The 19,933-nt window shown below is 30.4% G+C and overlaps 2 protein-coding genes across 3 annotated transcripts; both read left to right on the top strand.

Annotated features, from left to right (window-relative positions):
• Positions 1–3,402: 3,402 nt before the first annotated feature.
• On the top strand, positions 3,403–8,603 carry LOC111906865 (uncharacterized). Of its 2 annotated transcripts, none has more exons than XM_023902645.3 (16): positions 3,403–3,771; positions 4,485–5,131; positions 5,334–5,463; positions 5,723–5,924; positions 6,007–6,093; positions 6,185–6,244; positions 6,336–6,422; positions 6,546–6,617; positions 6,738–6,793; positions 6,917–7,002; positions 7,133–7,223; positions 7,315–7,472; positions 7,563–7,654; positions 7,759–7,833; positions 8,068–8,141; positions 8,278–8,603. In XM_023902645.3, exons 2-16 carry the CDS (start codon positions 4,576–4,578, stop codon positions 8,351–8,353), a joined length of 1,902 nt encoding a protein of 633 aa, XP_023758413.1. In that variant the 5' UTR covers positions 3,403–3,771; positions 4,485–4,575; the 3' UTR covers positions 8,354–8,603. The 2 variants fall into 2 exon arrangements, with proteins under 2 accessions (XP_023758413.1, XP_023758412.1); XM_023902644.3 differs by having other exon boundaries at positions 4,536–5,131.
• Positions 8,604–9,976: 1,373 nt separating this feature from the next.
• Positions 9,977–11,158, top strand: LOC111906866 (60S ribosomal protein L28-2). The gene is made up of 4 exons (XM_023902646.2): positions 9,977–10,105; positions 10,202–10,362; positions 10,578–10,741; positions 10,848–11,158. The coding sequence occupies exons 2-4, from the start codon at positions 10,215–10,217 to the stop codon at positions 10,986–10,988; spliced, it is 453 nt and encodes a 150-aa protein (XP_023758414.1). The 5' UTR covers positions 9,977–10,105; positions 10,202–10,214; the 3' UTR covers positions 10,989–11,158.
• Positions 11,159–19,933: the final 8,775 nt, after the last annotated feature.

Genomic DNA, 19,933 nt, shown 5'->3' on the forward strand with positions numbered 1-19,933 from the left:
GTGGTGTTACAGATTACGCTTGTAGTAGTGCACGTAGAAAATTGAATGGGTTAGTTTATTTATGGAACCCTTCAGTTTTTCGTAAGCCAGATGTCATGTGTATTAACAATATGATCATTGTTGAAGGAGAATGTGTATTTTGTAAATTCATATGCTACATGATAAACATTCATGCTTTGAGATGATTTTGCTAAATGTTTGGTGACTTCAATGTAGTAAGGGAGCCGGTTGAGAGACTTGGTTTTGCGTTCTCTCAAAATTCAGCTAATCATTGTAATGATTTTATTATGCAAGCGGTTTTACACGATATAAAAATGAGGAGGGGGAGGGGGGTTCTTTTATGAGAATTAGAAAAAAAAAAAAAAAACTAAGTAAACTTGACAAAGTTTTGGTGTCTGATGGTCACTTGAAATTTTCCATAATATTATTTGTCGAAGCAATTACTAGTTTTGTATCAGATCATCGACTGACTCTCTTGATGAACATGATTAGTGACTATAGAGTTATTCCATTCAAGATCTATAACTCTTCGATAAATATTGAATGCTTTGATGGGATCGTAATATATATATATATATATATATATATATATATATATATATATATATATATATATATATATATATATATATATATATATATATATATATTATAAATTACTATTAAAAAAATTATTGTACGGACCATTCATATAGAATGTTTTAAAATCACCTTAATGTATTCATTATAAACCACTTATCAGAATTAATTAGTATTGTTAACTAAATTTAAATAATATTATTTTATGTTTAAATATATATTTTATTTTTATTTTTACGTTTATTTAACATTAATTAATTAATTTATAATCATTATTAAAAATACAACTAAAAAATCTTAAGAATTTCAAATACATGTCGTGAAAAGAAAAATGTCTTTTACAAAATAGTATATAGTATAGTTATAGATAGATATATAGATTTATTTATTTATTTATTTTCATTTAAGTTTCTTTTAAATCCTTGTAATTAATTAAAGTTATAATTAATCCCATTTTAATTAATTTAATCGCTTAAATACTATTATGCTTTCATCATTTTGTTCATTTTTTTCATCAAAATAATTATTTGTAACATGTTTACTTTTCCTAATTTCCGAAACTCCTAGCTCTAAAGTGTGGGTGTCACATTAGGTATACAAGTTGGTGAAAAATATGGCTAGTTCAAGATTGGAGAAAATTGGTGGATTAGTATTAGAAAAAAAAAAATTATAAATGGAAACTTAATATGCTCTCTACATGTTGTCGATCCATGCTCATGTCTTAGTTCTTGGATAAATAGGAACTTATATATATATATATATATATATATATATATATATATATATATATATATATATATATATATATATATATATATATATATATATATATATATATATATATATATATATATATATATATTGATTTTCCGTGTAGATAAAAAACATATTCCTGGAAGCGCTTAGAGTCATTTTTTTGGGATTAGATGATGAGTCTTGAGTCTTGACAAATGTGTTGGGCTAAATGAGATCTCGTCTTGGCTGGAAAACGAAATAAAGGGATTGATATTTGTGGGATTAAGTCGTTCAATTTGACATTGATTCATAATCTAAATGAAGATTCATTACAAAAGAAGGTGTGTTATGGGTTAATGTTGTGCAAGCTTTACACAATAAGGATGGTGGTTTTCGGTCTGGTGAGTCTTGGGTTCGAGGATCCAGAGTTTGGCATCAGATTGTTACGTCAATTCGCAAAATGAATTCTTTTCTTGTTTACCCTAAGAAAACTGAGTATCGGTGATAAAACAAAATTATGGATCGATCGGTGGGTTGGAGATATCACTTTAAAAAATCGATTTCATAGAACTTTAGCATTAGAGACTAATAAGGAGTGTTTGATTAGAGATAGAAAGGATAATAACTTGTGGAATTGTAGATGGAGGCGTAGTGTTCACGGTGGTATTGAGAAGATACAACTACATGACTTGTTGGAGCTTATTTACGACTTTGTCAAGATTAGGGTAGATGATAGATGGGTTGGGGTTTAGACAGGTCAACTGATTTCATGGTTAAAGATACTAGAAAGTTTATTAGAATATACTAATGGTGAAACAAGGTGGAATTGTTTCATGTAGCAAAAAATAAACATTATAGTTTGGAGGGGTTTGGCGAACTGACTTCCTGCATAACAAAACTTGGTTGATAAAACAGTTGATGTGGCTTCAATCTTATATCTTGTATGTTCTGAGCATGTGGAAAATTTATTGCATTTGTTTGTCAAGTGTGAAGTCGCAACTCACACGTGGACTGCTATTACTCGGTAGATAGATTTTGGGTTACCTTATTGAGATTCGATCTCGGCCATTTTTGAGTGGGTGGATTTGTTGCATTTATTGAGTACAAAAAAGTTACAGTGGTTGCTATTATGATGACTACTTTGTGTGATATGGAAGTTTTGAAATGACATTATCAATCTATTGTTGATTATGTGTGTGTGATTTGCTAATTAGAATCGTAAACTAGTCATAAAGTTCATTGTAATCCCCCACCACCCTCTAACTCATTGATAGTGTGGTATATACTATAAAATTAAATTCTAAGTAGAAGAATATTTATTCCACAAAAGTTAAAATACAAAAGTAACATCAATTATTTGTATTAAGTGAATAACAAAAAGTTTTTCATTATAATAATAAAAATAATACCAATAATTGCATTACACTACATAAACAACATACGTATACATCTACACATATATGAGATATTCATAGCTGCCATATAATTATTTGAGTTGTATTTTTATTATAATAATAAGATCGATAATTTTTATATAAAAAACGCTAATAATTGTCAATATTAATAGTTTTTGTTAAGTAAAAATGCAACCAAATTAGTTTTATCTCAATATGTTATGTTTCATGCTTTCTCCATTCGTGGACTTATAAAAATGTATGAATAAAGATATTTGTATCAATATAGATTGTATTCTTTTATAGAAGGCAAATAAAAATATATTTTAATTATTAATATGTGAATGTTTTCATGTAATTTTATTATTTTAACATGATAAACAGTTAAACACCATAAGAAAAATAACAAATAATTTGATTCGATAAATTATCTAATTTTATATGTTTTTCTGACTTGGCAAAAAGACATGGCTTGATGAGAAAATCTAAGATATTCTCCAATTTCTTACCTGCGCCTAAAATTTACATATTTATTCCTTGTCTTATTTATACACCTCATTTATCTGAATACAAATTTTGTAAATATTATTTAAAAGAAAATTTTAATATCCTCCTTTAAAATTCTGTAAATCCCCAATTGACATTTGACTTTGTAATAAGTTTTTAGGGCAAGTGAACTGAATATCATGTGTTTTTGATGAAAGTAAACCATTCATCTTCAGTTTTCACATATATCCCCATTTCTTTCTACTTCTTTTTTACTACTTCCATATTCTTTCTTCTACTTCGTCCTTCTATTTTCAGCTCTGTTTCCTTGTATAACCCCACTTTCTACTTTCTTCCATAACCCAATAGATCATCACACAACAACAAGTTGCCATCTTTCTTTTCAATTTTCATACATTATCTAGGGTTCATGTATCTTTTAGTTCGTACACATGCTTATACCTCTCAATTTCTTATGATCGAAGCCGAAGAAAATGTATGATCAAGGTCCTAAATACGCAGTTCACCCTTTTCATTAGGTACACATACAGCACTCATGAAGTCAAACCATAGTAAGGTAAGTCCCCAAATTCGGTTTCTTCGTATAAGTTAATTTGTTTGCAATACTAGTTGTTAATTGGAAGGAAGTGAGAATCGATTGGGTATGAATCCTGAATTGGGTGGATATTGAAATTGTACCTGAAGATATGATTAGGGTTTATGCAATTGTTTGTTTTGATTCATAATATTTTCTATGTGAGAGTTTACCTGGACTGAAATTGTCTCTGGATGTTTCGATTTTGAAATATGATTAAGAAAAGTTAGAAGAATGGGGATCAATTATAAGATGGATCAATGATATGCGTTGCCAATTAATGTAAAACCATATGATATGGTTACATAAATGAAAAGTTCAGTTTTTTATTCTATAAGGTATATTACTCTACTGTGTGATGATCTGTTTTACAGCAGCTAGTCAAATTGATTACTTGACTCCTAAATAATTTGATTATCATAGGCAGAAGTAGGTTACCAAACACTAAAAACTAATACCTTAATTCATACAAATGATAGGTTCAATGGATTAGCTTTGGCACCTGATTTTTCTAATTGAAAAGGTGGATAACATAGAAATAAGGGATATCAAATAATCACTTTCAAAACACATTCATAGCTTACAATCAGTGAATACATCCATTCAGTTTTGTATTCATTAAGTCAATGTTGATGTAGCTTGATTATGAAAATTTTCTCCATGATTAATTCCTTATGCATATAAAATGTTTCCAGATCTTCATTTAGCTAAAAAGATTGTATCTTTGATTCTTTTCACTTCTCCAGAGGTAAGAAAACCGAGTGTGGATCACAATTGTGATGCTGAATGTTGCTTCCAGTTGTTGGGTTAGAGATGAATTCTGCAATGGATGACATCAGCATGATTCAACAACGACATCATCTTGTGGTTCGTGAACTCGGTGGAGAAATTGATTTAGAAATTGGGCCTGGTGATGATGACCCTTCATTTTCCCACACCCCTTTAATTACAGTTCCACCACAAGAATCTTCAGCTGATGATCATGAAGAGAACAAGAACATGGCAATTGTGTCCCACCTTCAAAGTGAAGATCAAGAGCTATTGAAATCACTTCCAGCTAAAAGAAAGAAGAAAGTGGTGAAAAGATGGAGAGAGGAATGGGCTGATACGTATAAATGGGCTTATGTTGATGTGAAAGAAGGGACAACAAGGATATTTTGCTCGATTTGTAGGGAGTATGGTAGGAAACATAGAAGAAATCCTTACGGAAATGAAGGAAGTAGAAATATGCAAATGAGTGCTTTAGAAGAACATAACAACAGTTTGCTTCATAAAGAGGCTCTTCGTCTGCAAATGGCTTCTAAAGATAAGATCATTGCTGATAAGCCCATATATGTAAAAGGTTGGTGTCTCTTAAATGAAAAAAAAATAGCAACATTCTACTTTGAAAAGTCTACCAATTATATTAATTTCATCCAAATACAAACCAATTCTCATTGTTGTAAATGGATATACATTATTTACAATTGGTTAAAAATTATACCTTAATAAGAGAAAAATCGAAAGTAGATTGCTATTTCTTGATGGTTTAACTTTTATGACAGCTCTCATGTCAAAATCAGCTGGATCGATTGTTGAAGCTGCACTAAAAAGAGATCCAAATGAGCTTGAGTTCATACAGTCTGTGCAAGAAGTTATTCATGCTCTTGAAAGAGTTATTTCAAAAAACTCCGGGTGAGTTTGAGTTTTCTCATTTGATATTTAGAGAATTAAAGCTACCAATTTTGAGTTTTGACCCATATAACTAAAACGGGTCGATTTGGGTTTAAAATCCAATCCCTAAGAGGCCACATGCGTACAATTACAAAAAAGAATCGTTAAAAGGGAAATAAACTAAATGCCTATAGTGTATTCAAATGCTTACACGCTCGTAAATTGTGTACAAAATTGAAAAAGGTGAATTACCCATTTTGACCTTGACCAATTACAACAGTTATGTGAACACAATGGAGCGATTATTAGAGCCTGAACGCACGATTATCTTCCGAGTTCCATGGGTTGATGATAGAGGTGAAATGCATGTTAATCGAGGTTTTAGGGTTCAATTTAATCAGACATTGGGTCCATGTAGGGGAGGCCTTCGTTTCCACCCTTCTATGAACTTAAGTATTGCCAAGTTTCTCGGTTTTCAACAGGTACTAAACCCTAAACCCTAAACCCAAAACCCTAAACATCTGATGATTTGACATTTTCTTTCTTTTATGTTTCATTTGAAAGACATTAAGAACTGCATTATCTCCTTATCGACTTGGAGGAGCATCAGGGGGAAGTGATTTTGATCCAAAAGGGAAAAGTGACAATGAGGTAGGTTATAGCTCTTGTCTTTAATCTTTACACAAAACTATAATTTTTATTAATAATTTTATTAACTTCTTTTGTAATTTATATATGTAAGATTATGCATTTCTGCCAGAGCTATATGGATGAGCTCTATCGTTACATGGGTCCCGATAAGGTTCTTTTTCTATTAATAAATCAATTATGTTTTCTAAATTTCATTTATTCTAAAAAAATGTAATCTTTTTTTTTTTTTGTTAAAATATCAGGATCTTCCTTCAGAGGAGATGGGTGTTGGTACCCGTGAAATGGGCTTTCTTTATGGTCAATATAGACGCCTAGCTGGACATTCTCAGGTGATGATTTGTTATTTTTATTTTATTGTTTTTGTTTATTATATCTATAATTGGTTAAACTTATGTCTTAATACAAAATGTATTCTTTTTTTTTTTTTTTTTTTTATATATATGATTACACAGGGAAGTTTCACGGGCCCACGTCTTAATTGGTCAGGCTCTAGCTTGCGTACTGAAGCTATGGGTTATGGACTCGTAATCCTTCTCTTTCTCTCTCTCTCTCTCTAATTATGAGATTATGCAATTTGTTGCATTTATGAAGAAAACGGTTTGAGTTTGACTAGTCAACTTGTGTGTGTGTGTGTTTTTTTATAGGTTTTTTTTGCACAACTTATACTAGCAGACATGAATAAAGAACTCAAAGGACTAAGGTTTGACACCTAACTATACTAGGATGATTTAAATTATAATATTATAATAAATAAATAAATACATGAAAGTACGTTGCTATTTCTTGCATTTGATTATAATTTTGTTTTATTTTGTGTTTCCAGATGTGTGGTTAGTGGGTCCGGAAAGATAGCAATGCATGTATTGGAGAAGCTCATTGCATATGGTGCTCTTCCTATAACTGTGTCAGGTAATTAAGCTTCAAGTTCTTGATTTCTAAATATGAAAAAAAAAACAGGCAGGTCGGGCAGGTAGATAACAACTTAAAATGGAACTTCGGGCAGTTAGATTACAGTTAACAAGTTAAGAATTTTCTACAGATTCCAAAGGTTATTTAGTGGATGAAGATGGATTTGATTTCATGAAACTATCTTTCCTTAGAGACATCAAAGCACAACATAGAACTTTAAGGTTCGTATAATCTCGTATTCCTTTACAAAACAACTTCATTTATAATTTATTCATATTTCTTTATTAATTTTTTTTTATTTGTTATATTCAGAGATTATTCAAAAACTTATGCACGTGCTAAGTATTATGATGAAGCAAAACCTTGGAATGAAAGATGTGATGTTGCTTTTCCATGTGCTTCACAAAATGAAATTGACCATAATGATGCCATTACTTTGGTCAACTCTGGTTGTCGTATACTTATTGAAGGTAATTTTCATTTTCATTTTTTTTTAAATTCTTTTGGGCCCCACATTTGTTACGCATGACATGTCATCACGATTCATATGTGTTTTTTAGGTTCCAACATGCCATGTACACCTGAAGCCATGGATGTGTTGAAAGGGGCCAATGTTTTGATTGCTCCTTCCATAGCTGCTGGAACAGGAGGGGTATGCCTGTAATTTTACGTGTTATGATCTTATCTAAAATGGCATTTTACTTTCTTTGAATTGAATCTTTATTTATTTATTTTTTTTGTATAAAAATTGTTCAGGTTGTTGCTGGTGAGCTTGAGCTAAAAGAATATAATTTGAACTGGGCACCCGAGGACTTTGAGTCTAAACTACAGGCAAGAAACAATTTCTCACTCTATTTTTTTTTCTTTATAGGGGCAATTTCGTCCAACTTATGCGAAAGTATAGGTCAACCTTTTAATATGCGAAATGACAAACAACCATTCGTTTCCCATTTTATGAGAAAACTCGAAATGAAAATTGTTGGATTTATTTTGAGATGTATGAAGTTTAAGTTTTTATTTATTTATTTATTTTTGTTAAAATGTTGTTGAAAACAAAAATGGCAGGAAGCAATTAAACAGACGTACCAACGAGCTCTAAAAACAGCAGCCGAATTTGGTTATCAGAAAGAAAGTCCCGAGTAAGATATTTTATCTGTCAGTTCTGACTCAGTCAGCAACTATCAAACAACCTCTAATTTTGTCCTATTGTATCAGTGTCAGTGTCAGTGTCGGTTTCAGTGTCACTGATGGCTGTTTAATTTGTGTGTGTGTTAGGGCATTGATACATGGTGCAGTGATATCTGCATTTTTGACAATTGCGAGTGGGATGTCAGAGCAAGGGTGTGTGTAGGTGACCCAACACAACGCAACAGATATTGAATTATTGATGTGTACATAAAGAGAGTTGTAGGTGAAGATGAAGGTGAGGTTTGTTGTTTGTAGATGACATATTGTGTGTTTAAATTAAATTTAGTATTGGGTGAAAATGGTGGGCATAGTGAGAACTGATAAGATAACTAATAAATTATCATGTGTTTTATAAGCTCCCGTTTAGGGTACATTTAAGTTGAGCATTCATTTAGACGTTAAGCTTATTCCTATTCCTATTCTTACTCCTATTGTTTTGATTTGTGACTTCTCTTATTAGCCTTCTAGGACTAATGATTTGTGGCATCCAAGAGGATAGTTTTATTTTTGTCATTAGGTGGAAACAATATTATTGCAAAGACAAGACGATAGTTTTATTTTTTTGAGAAAATGACAAAAATAGTCGTATAATTTAATTATTAAACAAATAATAGCAAAAAAAAATAAATAAATAACATAATCTTAAATATAACCACATATTTGGCAGGGGATCCATTGCGATTTGTAGTGGGCATTATGAAATTCTATAAACGACGACATTTAGCACCAAGAAACTTGTAAAATGGGTCACTGTGCAGTCCCAGTATTAACCGTGAAATGAAAAAAAAAAAAAAAAAAAGTACTATTTTTTTTTAGCATTTGAAGATGTTTTTTTGTGTTACTTATATTGAAAGACTATTTTTGCATCAAAAATAATATTGCGCAAACAAAGTCTTAGGCTGAGATACATTTTACAAAAAAAAATAGTATAAAACTGAGGAAAAGTAAAAAAAAAAATATCATATATATGGAGAACCAATGATAGTGCATTATGAAGAGGTTACGGTTAGGGGTGACATCGATAGTTGTTTTGTGTTTTTAGCTGACATGACAAGATACAACAACTTTTATATAACACAAATATAACATGACACGATGTTGTGCTTTGTTTTACTAACACGGAAACAACCCAATTAAAAACTGATAAAAACGACACACAAAAAAAATAAAATAAATCTTTATTTTATTTAATTCAAAATTAATCTTACAAAATACGACAAGCACATGTTAATATCGTATCGAATCTCAAACACGAACACAACACGATATGATGTCGTGTTTGTACACTTGACACGAACACAAACAAAAATTTGAATTTGAATTTGAATTTCTTCCAATGCTTTGTTTTATATCATGTATTGTTGTCGTATCGTGCCATGGATTGTACCCCTAGTTACAAATTTTATAGACTAAATTACAAGCGCCATGATGAGAGCCTAGTGGTTGAGAAGTGAAATTTCACACAAGTCCATGATTCAAACTATGACACAAAATATAGCTAATATTCCGCAATTGACCTTCCAAATAGGCTACTCAAATAAGATATGATTTACCAATTTTATAGACTCAATTACAAATAGAGATGAAAGAGGCTACATTCTTTATAATTTAGTCATCTTAATATTAACGGTTTGAACTTTGAACATGGAATGCCAAAAATTCAAAAGGAGTATTTTATAATCCATATAACAAGAATTTGGGCCTCATTCTCAAGTCCAAAAGTTAGCCCAGTCCAAAATTGGTCGTCTGAGTTTAAAAAAGCAGAGGGGTTTAATTGTAAATAATCAAAGTATGAGGATCTAAATTAAAACCAAGCTAGGGTTTTGATGGAGGCATATATAGAAGAATTACGTCTCCATGATCCGTCTTCAAGAACTCTCACAAGGGAAATCGCCGCCTTAGCAAAACCCTAACGGTATGTAATCTCAGCTTTAGCTACGGCGAATTATGTTCGTACATTTTGGTTTGTTAGGTCGTTTGTATGTTGAATGTTATCGACTCTGATTTGCAGTGAAGTAGGAGCAATGGCGACAGTACCAGGGCAGCTGATATGGGAGATCGTAAAGAAGAACAACTCTTTTCTCGTGAAGGAGTTCGGCAATGGAAATCAAAGCGTTCAGTTTAGCAAAGAGCCTAATAATCTCTACAATCTCAACTCATACAAACACTCTGGTAATCATTTCATCAATCAATACTTTCTTTTTCGTTTGCGATTTCCGCGCTAGCGTTTGCTCTCCATGATTTTTGTACACAGCTTCCTTCTAGAAACTGATATTTTCTACCACTCACAACCAATCAAAATCGATTTGCTTTTTGTCGCAACAATTTGGGGTTATTGATTTGAATGATAGATTTTTACAGTATGTTTGTTTGAAATATACTTGTAGGACTAGCCAACAAGAAGACAGTCACTATCCAGCCAGCTGGTAAAGATCAATCTGTGTTGCTTGCAACGACTAAAACCAAGAAACAGGGAAAACCTGCAAGTTTGCTTAACAAATCCATTATGAAAAAGGAGTTCTACCGCATGGCAAAGGCAGTTTCAAACCAGGTAAACCCCATTTTTGGAAAAAAAAAAACAGTCTGTATGTAGCTCTTAACTGATTCTGCAGTTTATATGATCTGAGAGTTGTATGATGCTGGTTTATTTTGAATAGGTGGGAGATAACTATTACAGGCCAGATTTGAAGAAGGCTGCACTTGCTAGGTTGAGTGCTGTGAGCAGGAGTCTTAAGGTCTCAAAATCTGGTGTGAAGAAGAAGAACAGACAGGCTTACAAGGTTGGTGGTAGGAAATGAAGCTCTGATCTGATATTTTTATCATAATTATCTTGTTATTCAATCATATTAATGTTTGGTTTGCATGAGGATAGTTAAATGTGCAACTCGTTTTGGTTTACACCAATTTTCAGAATACAATTTTGATGGTTTTTGGCCTGGTTATGAAAGTCTTTAACTATTGCTTATTATTTGTGAGGCATATGCCTGTCTTTTTTAAGCAGTTTTGTGTGTTGGTGTTGATTAGGGTTGTAAAAGAATTGAACAAAACACAAATTAGGGTTGTTCCTGTGTGTTTATTTGAGTTTTTAACTGAACATGCCATTGAACATAAACACACAAATGAATGAATGTTTTGTTAATATTTATTAGCTTAACAAATTACCTTGTATATGTTTGTTTGTTGTTAGTCTAAGACGATGAATGTATAGGATCATAAACACATGAACATGAATATGCAAATGAACCACATGTTAATTATATACATGGCCTACAATACAAAACATCTACACACATAAATGTTATGTTGGGGTAAAGCTGGTATTTTTTTCACAAACTTAAGGTGTATTTTTTTTTTGTTATTTCGCTATTATCTTAGCAAGTGTTATTGAAATGAAATAAATATCCCTTGTTATACATACGGCCATGATACTTTGGAAAAAGCGTTTGGAATAAATTATTAGCCACGGTGGCATATGGAGGGCCGTGAACAACGTTGCGCGCAGCCACGAAAATGTCATGTGCATCTCCTCACAAAGCAATATGTGATCATCTTCATGTGGAACAATGCTTGCTTGGGCCAAAATTTAACAACCTTATACTTGGAATTCGGTAGTTCTAACAAGAATCTTATTGGGGTGGAAAATTTCCAACATCTTAAATCACTCGAAATCTTTTTTTAATTATTTTTAAATGAATTATATGTTATTATTATAGCAACTAGTTTATAACGAACAATGATTATAAAATTAATTAAATTTATATATTAAAAACGAACAATGATTATAAAATTAATTAAACTTATATATTAAAGACTCAAAGTTGTTAATCAATTATTTTAAATAAATTTATTAAAATATATTTTTTTAGTTATATAAAATTATAATCGTTGATTTAAATAAATACATGAAGTTATATTTTCTTATAATTTGTATTAACTTTATTTTAGTTTTTATTTTAATGTTATTAATTTAATATAATTAAAATAAAAATTTTAAACTTTGAAATTTAAAATGAAGAAGAATCAATAGGTGAGAAGTGACATAATATTAATTATGTCACTTCAGGTCCATAATTTAACAACCTTATACTTGGAATCTCTAGTTCTAGCAAGAATCTTAATTGGGGGTGAAAATTTCCAACCGTCTTATATCATTCAAAATCTTTTCTTAATTATTTTTAAATGAATTATGTCATTATTATAGCAATTACTTTATAACATGGGAGAACAACAGTTACAAAATTAATTAAACTTTCATATTAAAGAATGAAAGTTATTAATCAATTATTTTAAATAAATTATTAATTAAGAGATTTTTTTTAGTTATATAAAATTATAATCGTTGATTTAATTAAATACATGACATTATATCAACTTATAATTTGTATTAACTTTATTTTAATTTTTATTCTAATGTTATTAACTTAATGTAATTAGAGTGAAAAATTTAAACTTTGAAATTTAAAATGGAGAAGAATCAATATGTGAGAAGTGACATAATATTAGTTATGTCACTTCAGGTCCATAATTTAACAACCTTATACTTGGAATCCCTGGTTCTAGCAAGAATCTTAATTGGGGGTGAAAATTTCCAACGTCTTAAATCATTCAAAATCTTTTCTTAATTATTTTTAAATGAATTATGTTATTATTATAGCAATTACTTTATAACCTGGGAGAACAATGGTTACAAAATTAATTAAACTTTCATATTAAAGAATGAAAGTTATTAATCAATTTTTTTAAATAAATTATTAATTAAAAGATTTTTTTAGTTATATAAAATTATAATCGTTGATTTAATTAAATACATGAAAGTATATCAACTTATAATTTGTATTAACTTTATTTTAATTTTTATTCTAATGTTATTAACTTAATGTAATTAGAGTGAAAAATTAAACTTTGAAATTTAAAATGGAGAAGAATCAAGGTGAGAAGTGACATAATATTCCATAATTTAACAACCTTATACTTGGAATCCCTAGTTCTAGCAAGAATCTTAATTGGGGGTGAAAATTTCCAACGTCTTAAATCATTCAAAATCTTTTCTTAATTATTTTTAAATGAATTATGTCATTATTATAGCAATTACTTTATAACATGGGAGAACAATCGTTACAAAATTAATTAAACTTTCATATTAAAGAATGAAAGTTATTAATCAATTATTTTAAATAAATTATTAATTAAGAGATTTTTTTAGTTATATAAAATTATAATCGTTGATTTAATTAAATACATGAAATTATATCAACTTATAATTTGTATTAACTTTATTTCAATTTTTATTTTAATGTTATTAACTTAATGTAATTAGAGTGAAAAATTTAAACTTTGAAATTTAAAATGGAAAAGAATCAATAGGTGAGAAGTGACATAATATTAATTAGGAGACTTAATAGTGTGACACATGGCAAAATGAGAATAAATCTATTCTTTTACTAGGTTATAACCTATGGAAACCACAGTTAACAAATTAAATGAATATTGATAGTTAAAATTAATAATAATTAATCAAAAAATTTATAAATACTTGTTTGTATACAACTTTAAAATTAGCAAAGTACAACAAATAAAAATCCGCTTTCAAAACAAGCCATATTTTATAAAATAAAACCTCGTTTAAGTTCAAATGACCATCTTGCCCTTTCTTTATTCCTTGCAATACAAAAAAAATTTATTTATATGATGTATTCATCATTTCATCAACCAAACTTTCAGATTACACTTCCATAATCCTTATATTCTTTTCTTTTACCATCTGGCTTTCCCTTTCATAGCCAAATGGCTTGTAATCAGCAATGTCTTGTATCAAAACAAAAAAAATGGAATAAAGTGTTTTATTTAACTTAAATGGACCTAAAAATTACATAACAGAAACTCAATTGTAGCAACCATGATCTTGTTCAAGACAATACAAGTTTGAATGTGAACGACAGTTCCCTAACTTCTTTCTGATTGTGAGTTTCCTATTCTCTGCAGTTTACATAACTTAAAAATTAAAAACTTTAAACAAAGAAGACAAAAAATGAACGTATTTTCAGTTTACAATACCTTTTGAACCGTTTATGGCGGACATGCCTGTTGATGAAGGAGAGGATATTGCATAAAAGATACATGGTGTAAACCATTGTCTCGTTTAGTGTATATCATATAACGTAATAGTTAAAATCATCTAATCATCCAATAAATCCCGATTCTATTTAAGAACTCTAAAATAAAAAACTACCCATTAATTCATAATAGTAGCTTAAACTAAAGATGCAACTTATTACTACTTAATCCCGCCACGATTCCAAGGTTAACTTATCGTAAGAAAATCCTTTTTCATGTGAACCCCTCCCCTATTCCCATTGATATTAATCTCTGCTGATTGACTGTTCAATTTACTCCTTCAATCAAGCAATAAGTACATTAGATAACCATAAACACAACAAACACTAAATCATGGACATTACAATAAGAAAGAAAGACTAAACTATCAATATTTTATATGGGAGTTGGTTAAGAACATAGATGTAATAAGTAAGACCAAACCCACGAAGAAAAACAAAAAAAATAAGATAAAAGTGAAAAGATTTTACTAATAAAACCAGTTAACTGATATGCGACAATAACAAAGAACTGCCCGTTTTGCTTGTGGTTTTAATGGGGATAAAAGAAGAACGAAAGAAACGCAATTGGATTCAAGCTTACTCGAGTGTTTCTATGTCCTTTGATAACATTCGGTTTGTGCTGCTATGACTGTATAAATAGTAGAGATCTTCAGATATTTTTTATAAAATCGGATTAATAGCTTGCACCAGTTGTTTTAGGGTGCCAATTACTATTACCATCCTATCATTTAATCAAATATAGTTGTGATCCTGATGTGAGATCTTAATGTTAGCTTCAGAATCTTCAGTGAAGTCCTTGTAATAAGATATCAAAAATGGAAGTTTTAAGCTGTCACGACTTTTATATGTCAAAAGTAATAGCTCATATTGAAACATTCTTACCTAATCATTTCTTACCTAGTCATGGATCTGCCCTTCCCAATGATTCCACCACATGAGCTATCGTGTACAATTTTCTAACTTTTGATATTGGCTCACCCTCATCACCATCTTCAACATATAACTAATAAAGCATATGTAATATTTGGTAATTTGAGTTACATGGTGTATAAACCATAAAATTTAGGGCTGACAAAATTGTACCACGGAAAACCAACCAACATGTTACCAACCGAACCAATAAACTTGGTAGCCAATATATTTGGTAGCCAACATGTTTGGTTGGTAGTACCGTACCAATTGATCAATGTTGGTACGGTAATGATACAAAAATTTGAATACCATGGTAATACCGTACCAACCAATTTATTATATATATATATATATATATATATATATATATATATATATATATATATATATATATATATATATATATATATATATATATATATATAAATGAAATCGTATATTTCAACTATTAATTGTGTTTAGTGTTTACAGTTTTAATAATATTATATTAGTCATTTGATTGTATTAGTCGATAGTTATTACCACGTTAAAGCACAAAGTTAAAACGTTATTTTAGCGTTATTTAGTATAATTCTTTTGTAAATAAAAAGAACTACGTAACTAATTTCTATACTAAACATTAAAATCTCGATGTCTTTATTTTAATAGAGTTCTTTTGTAAACAAAAAGAACAACGTAACTAATTTCTATACTAAACATCAAAATCTCGATGTCTTTGCTTATTTTTAAATGTTACAATAAAAAATTAAAAGAAGTTGGTATATACCATTACCAATTTGTACCAACCAAACATGTTGGTAACCAAATAAATTGGTACCAAGTATACTTGGTACGGTACCGGTAGAAATTTTTTTATACCAATTATAGTTGGTACGGTACACGGTTTAGAGAAAAATGAATTGGTACCATACCAATTCCACCCCTAATAAAATTTATATCGTGTTAGGTTTAGAAAAAATGAGGTGTACAAAACTTGACAGAATAATGTCATGAAATTACAATTTGGCAATCAATTAATGAGATGAAAGAGGCAGAGCAAAAGTGTTGAGGATCTTCGATTCAATGGAAACACATAGACAATCTGTTCAATCTAAGTAGGATGTGCATGTGGAGGAAGCAACGATTTTCAATTCAAGGGTTACTGTTGTTATTGAGTGGTGGCAGGGGAAGAAATGATGGTCAATTATAGGGTTAGGGTTGGTAGAGAGTGGTGGTTGTAGTGTGTGGGAGAGGGCTGGTGCATGGAGGTTTTCAACAGGGGTGCTGGAGAAGAAAGGTACATCGAAGCATCATGGATACAATAAGGGTAGAGATTATCATGGAAAGTATTCAAATTTCACAAATAAATCTAAATTTGTGAACTGTACATGAAAGATTTTAGGAGATTTAAATGAGAACTAATTAAATGACCAAGATCAATACATAATTGTCTACCAACAATTACAGAAAATCTGGTATTGTAATGCTAAAGAAAATGGGTGGGAAAAAGTGACGTAGACATCTATTAAAAGGACACGTGGGAGTAATATTGTGTAGAAAATTCACATGTGGATTATAAAAGATAGGTAGATTAGAATAGGGATTTGATTAATAGATATTATATAATTATAATAATAAATTAACTTTTATGATAAACCAATTTAAAAAGAGATTTAAATAATCATTCTTCATTAAATTTTATAGTTTTACTCGTTCCCCCAATTACAAATAAAACATAACTCCTATTAACATATCCATAAGATTAGAGTTGTAAGCGAAATTTGTTTATGTTCGTTTATTTAATAAACAAACGGATCTGAACAAGATATATTGTTTATTTAGTTAAACGAACGAACATAAACAATGTTCTTATTCGTTCAATTATGTTTTGTTTACATTCGTTTATTTATGTTCGTTTTTTGTTTGTTTACGTTCATTTATTTATTTGTATGCATTTGTTTGTTTAATTTCAAATCTATTTGTTTGTTTATGTTTATTTAAGTTTATTTGTTTATGTTATTTAATGTTAAGTTATGTTCGCTTAAGCTCGTTTGTGTTGGTGTTCGTTATGTTCAGTTGTGTTCGTTTAACAGTTAAATGAACGAACATAAACGAACACAAACAAACTAAATTTCTTAACAAACAAACACGAACATAGAAATTTGTTTGTTTAATTGTTCGTGTTCGTTCGTTTATCCTTTAAATTTATACGAACGAACACAAACAAACATCCATTCATGTTCGTTCGGTTTATTTCAACCCTACGTAGGATGATAAATCGAAATTTGCATCTAGTTCAACCAATTTGAAGCGCTTTCTCCAACCACATCCACAAAAGATACTATTAATATATACATTTGTTTGGGAGCAGTTTTATACGTGTTCAAACTCACTCAACCGATACTTAGTTTCAAAATACTATATTATGTGTAGACAGAATGATTTGATAATCAAATTGTACAGATTGATTTAAAATCTTTATAAAATTATTTATTTATGATTAAAAAAAATATAAAATATAAATTATAAATTATACATTGATGATTTAACAATACTTACTAACGTTATAAATTATAATAACTGATGTTATTCTTTTTTATCGGCATAATTTATTAGATATAAGGATTTCAGAATAACAGTAATACTTGGATATTACTTGGATCGTGATTATATCATTTTCCGAAATCTATAAGTCACCCCACCCCTTATAGTCAGAAGTGGGATAATATCAAAAATATGATGTGGATAATATTAAAAGTGGGATAATATCAGGACCGGTCCTGAGGATTCAAATGCCCGGGACGAGGTGGAAAAAAAAGGCCCTTAAGCATTAACGTGTAACGAATTAAATTACATAAACTATTTTTTTTTAAACATTGATAAACATTATAGCAATAAACGTAGCAAAATCTTAGTATTTTAATGAGTAATTCAAAATCCGGGACAATATAGAACCAGGGGTATTTTGGGAAAACATTTCAATTTTAAGTTTTTTGAGTTTGTTTAGGATTCCAACTAGTAATTTTCCAGAAAACTTTTTTCTCCCTTGTTCTGTTTCTATCTAGGTAATTTTTTCCGTTAAGTTGTGTTTAGTTCTTCTAGAATCAAGAGAATTGATTCTCAAGTTTTTTGTCCTGTTAAGCCAAGCCCTGTTTAGATTTCCTTCTTTGGTTGTGACATTCTATTAGAATCAAATTATTCCATTCCAACAATGACAACATTCATTCATGAATCATGATTCAACATTCAAGATTTCAAGTATTCAAGAATCAAAATTTCAAGGAAAATTGTTAAACTGATAATGATAAAACATTAAAACTAATAAAACTAAATCTAATAAAATTATGAATTTGTGATAATGATAATTGTCTAAAACTCTAATTAATAAACTGTAAAACTAATTATGTAATTCATAAATCTGATCATAATCGTTTATTCCTTTACCTGATTTTGTGATTCCAAGCATTTGACTGATTGAGTCATGATTACTGTTTCTCACTTCCTGTGGCTGAGTGCTTCAGTTGTTGAATTGTTACCCTTGAATGTTGTTGTCGTTGTTTGCTTGTTTCGCTGCCTAAGTTGTTGACTTGTTGTCGATGTGATGCTCAATTGCTCACGCGGTCTTGTGCCTACGTACGTGAACTAATACTTGAATTTTTTGCATTGACTTTGGGCCTGCCCAAAATTGAATATAGTAGTATTAAAAAAAATAGGCCCCTAAAAAATAAAGGCCCTATGCATGTGCACAGGTTGCACAGCCTCATCACCGGGCCTGGATAATATCAAAAAATCAGTTTTGTGTTCTTGAGAGACAGATAATAGGAAAAGATCAATTTTGTATCTATAAATGATCATCCATTTTCCTGTAACAATTACCTTGCTTTTATACAAGAAAAGAAACGTAATTAAATGTTGGTTACACTAAATTGACACTAAAAGGGGTAGTTTCTGGACACAAGTGAGGCATACATCACCATGATGTCATCAACAGGTTTTGGTGGGAAAATTTATGGTTGGACTTTTTTCTTATATATAAATCCGTTTAGGTTTCAGGGCGATGCCTTTAGACCCCGCCAGGGGTGTAACAACGTAAAATTTCCAATTTAATTTTTAATTTTTAAACCACAAAATGTATATCATATCATAATCTCAAATCCAAAACAACAGTGTTTTCAAAACAAATCTCAAGATCTCTCTAATGTGAACTCCATCGGTGTGGGTGTGTACGAGTCAAGCCGTCGCCTTCCCACGGTCCTCGCTGGTACCTGAGACATCAAACACAACAATTGTAAGCATAAATGCTTAGTGAGTTCCCCAAAATACCACATACCACAAATACGCCACTCGAGGCTAAACCCGACCCTCCGGTCAAGATGTCTCAGCGGGACCCTCCAGTCCCGCAGCTCGTCGGACCCTCCGGTCCAGTCATAGCTCATTGGGCCCTCTGGCCCGGTCTGAATCGTTGGACCCTCCGGTCCGGTCTATATAATCATACAGCATACAAATAACACATAGCATGTAATCTCTAATATAACACATATTCTCATACATAGCACATAATACCCTCTGGTCAACTTAGAATACCACTCAAGGTAACGTATAGTGAGAAGACTCACCTCGCGTAACTCGGTAACTTGGAAAACCTTAAACTCGGTGAATAGGACCTAGCCTCCGCCTAATCATATGAAATACACACTCGTCATCAACATAATTTCCCAAGGCTAGACCAAACTCTC

Source organism: Lactuca sativa, chromosome 4 (assembly GCF_002870075.4).
Source record: "Lactuca sativa cultivar Salinas chromosome 4, Lsat_Salinas_v11, whole genome shotgun sequence".
In the NCBI taxonomy this organism is placed as follows: domain Eukaryota; kingdom Viridiplantae; phylum Streptophyta; class Magnoliopsida; order Asterales; family Asteraceae; genus Lactuca; species Lactuca sativa.

What these genes read in the sequence shown, in the direction of transcription:
- LOC111906865 (XM_023902645.3), top strand. Translation starts at nt 4,576, where the DNA reads ATGTTGCTTCCAGTTGTTGGGTTAGAGATGAATTCTGCAATGGATGAC. An exon ending in AAGGGAAAAGTGACAATGAG is followed by an intron (nt 6,094 to 6,184) that starts GTAGGTTATAGC and finishes TATATATGTAAG; the next exon opens with ATTATGCATTTCTGCCAGAG. An exon ending in AAAGAACTCAAAGGACTAAG is followed by an intron (nt 6,794 to 6,916) that starts GTTTGACACCTA and finishes TTGTGTTTCCAG; the next exon opens with ATGTGTGGTTAGTGGGTCCG.
- LOC111906866 (XM_023902646.2), top strand. Translation starts at nt 10,215, where the DNA reads ATGGCGACAGTACCAGGGCAGCTGATATGGGAGATCGTAAAGAAGAAC. An exon ending in CAACTCATACAAACACTCTG is followed by an intron (nt 10,363 to 10,577) that starts GTAATCATTTCA and finishes ATATACTTGTAG; the next exon opens with GACTAGCCAACAAGAAGACA. An exon ending in CAAAGGCAGTTTCAAACCAG is followed by an intron (nt 10,742 to 10,847) that starts GTAAACCCCATT and finishes TATTTTGAATAG; the next exon opens with GTGGGAGATAACTATTACAG.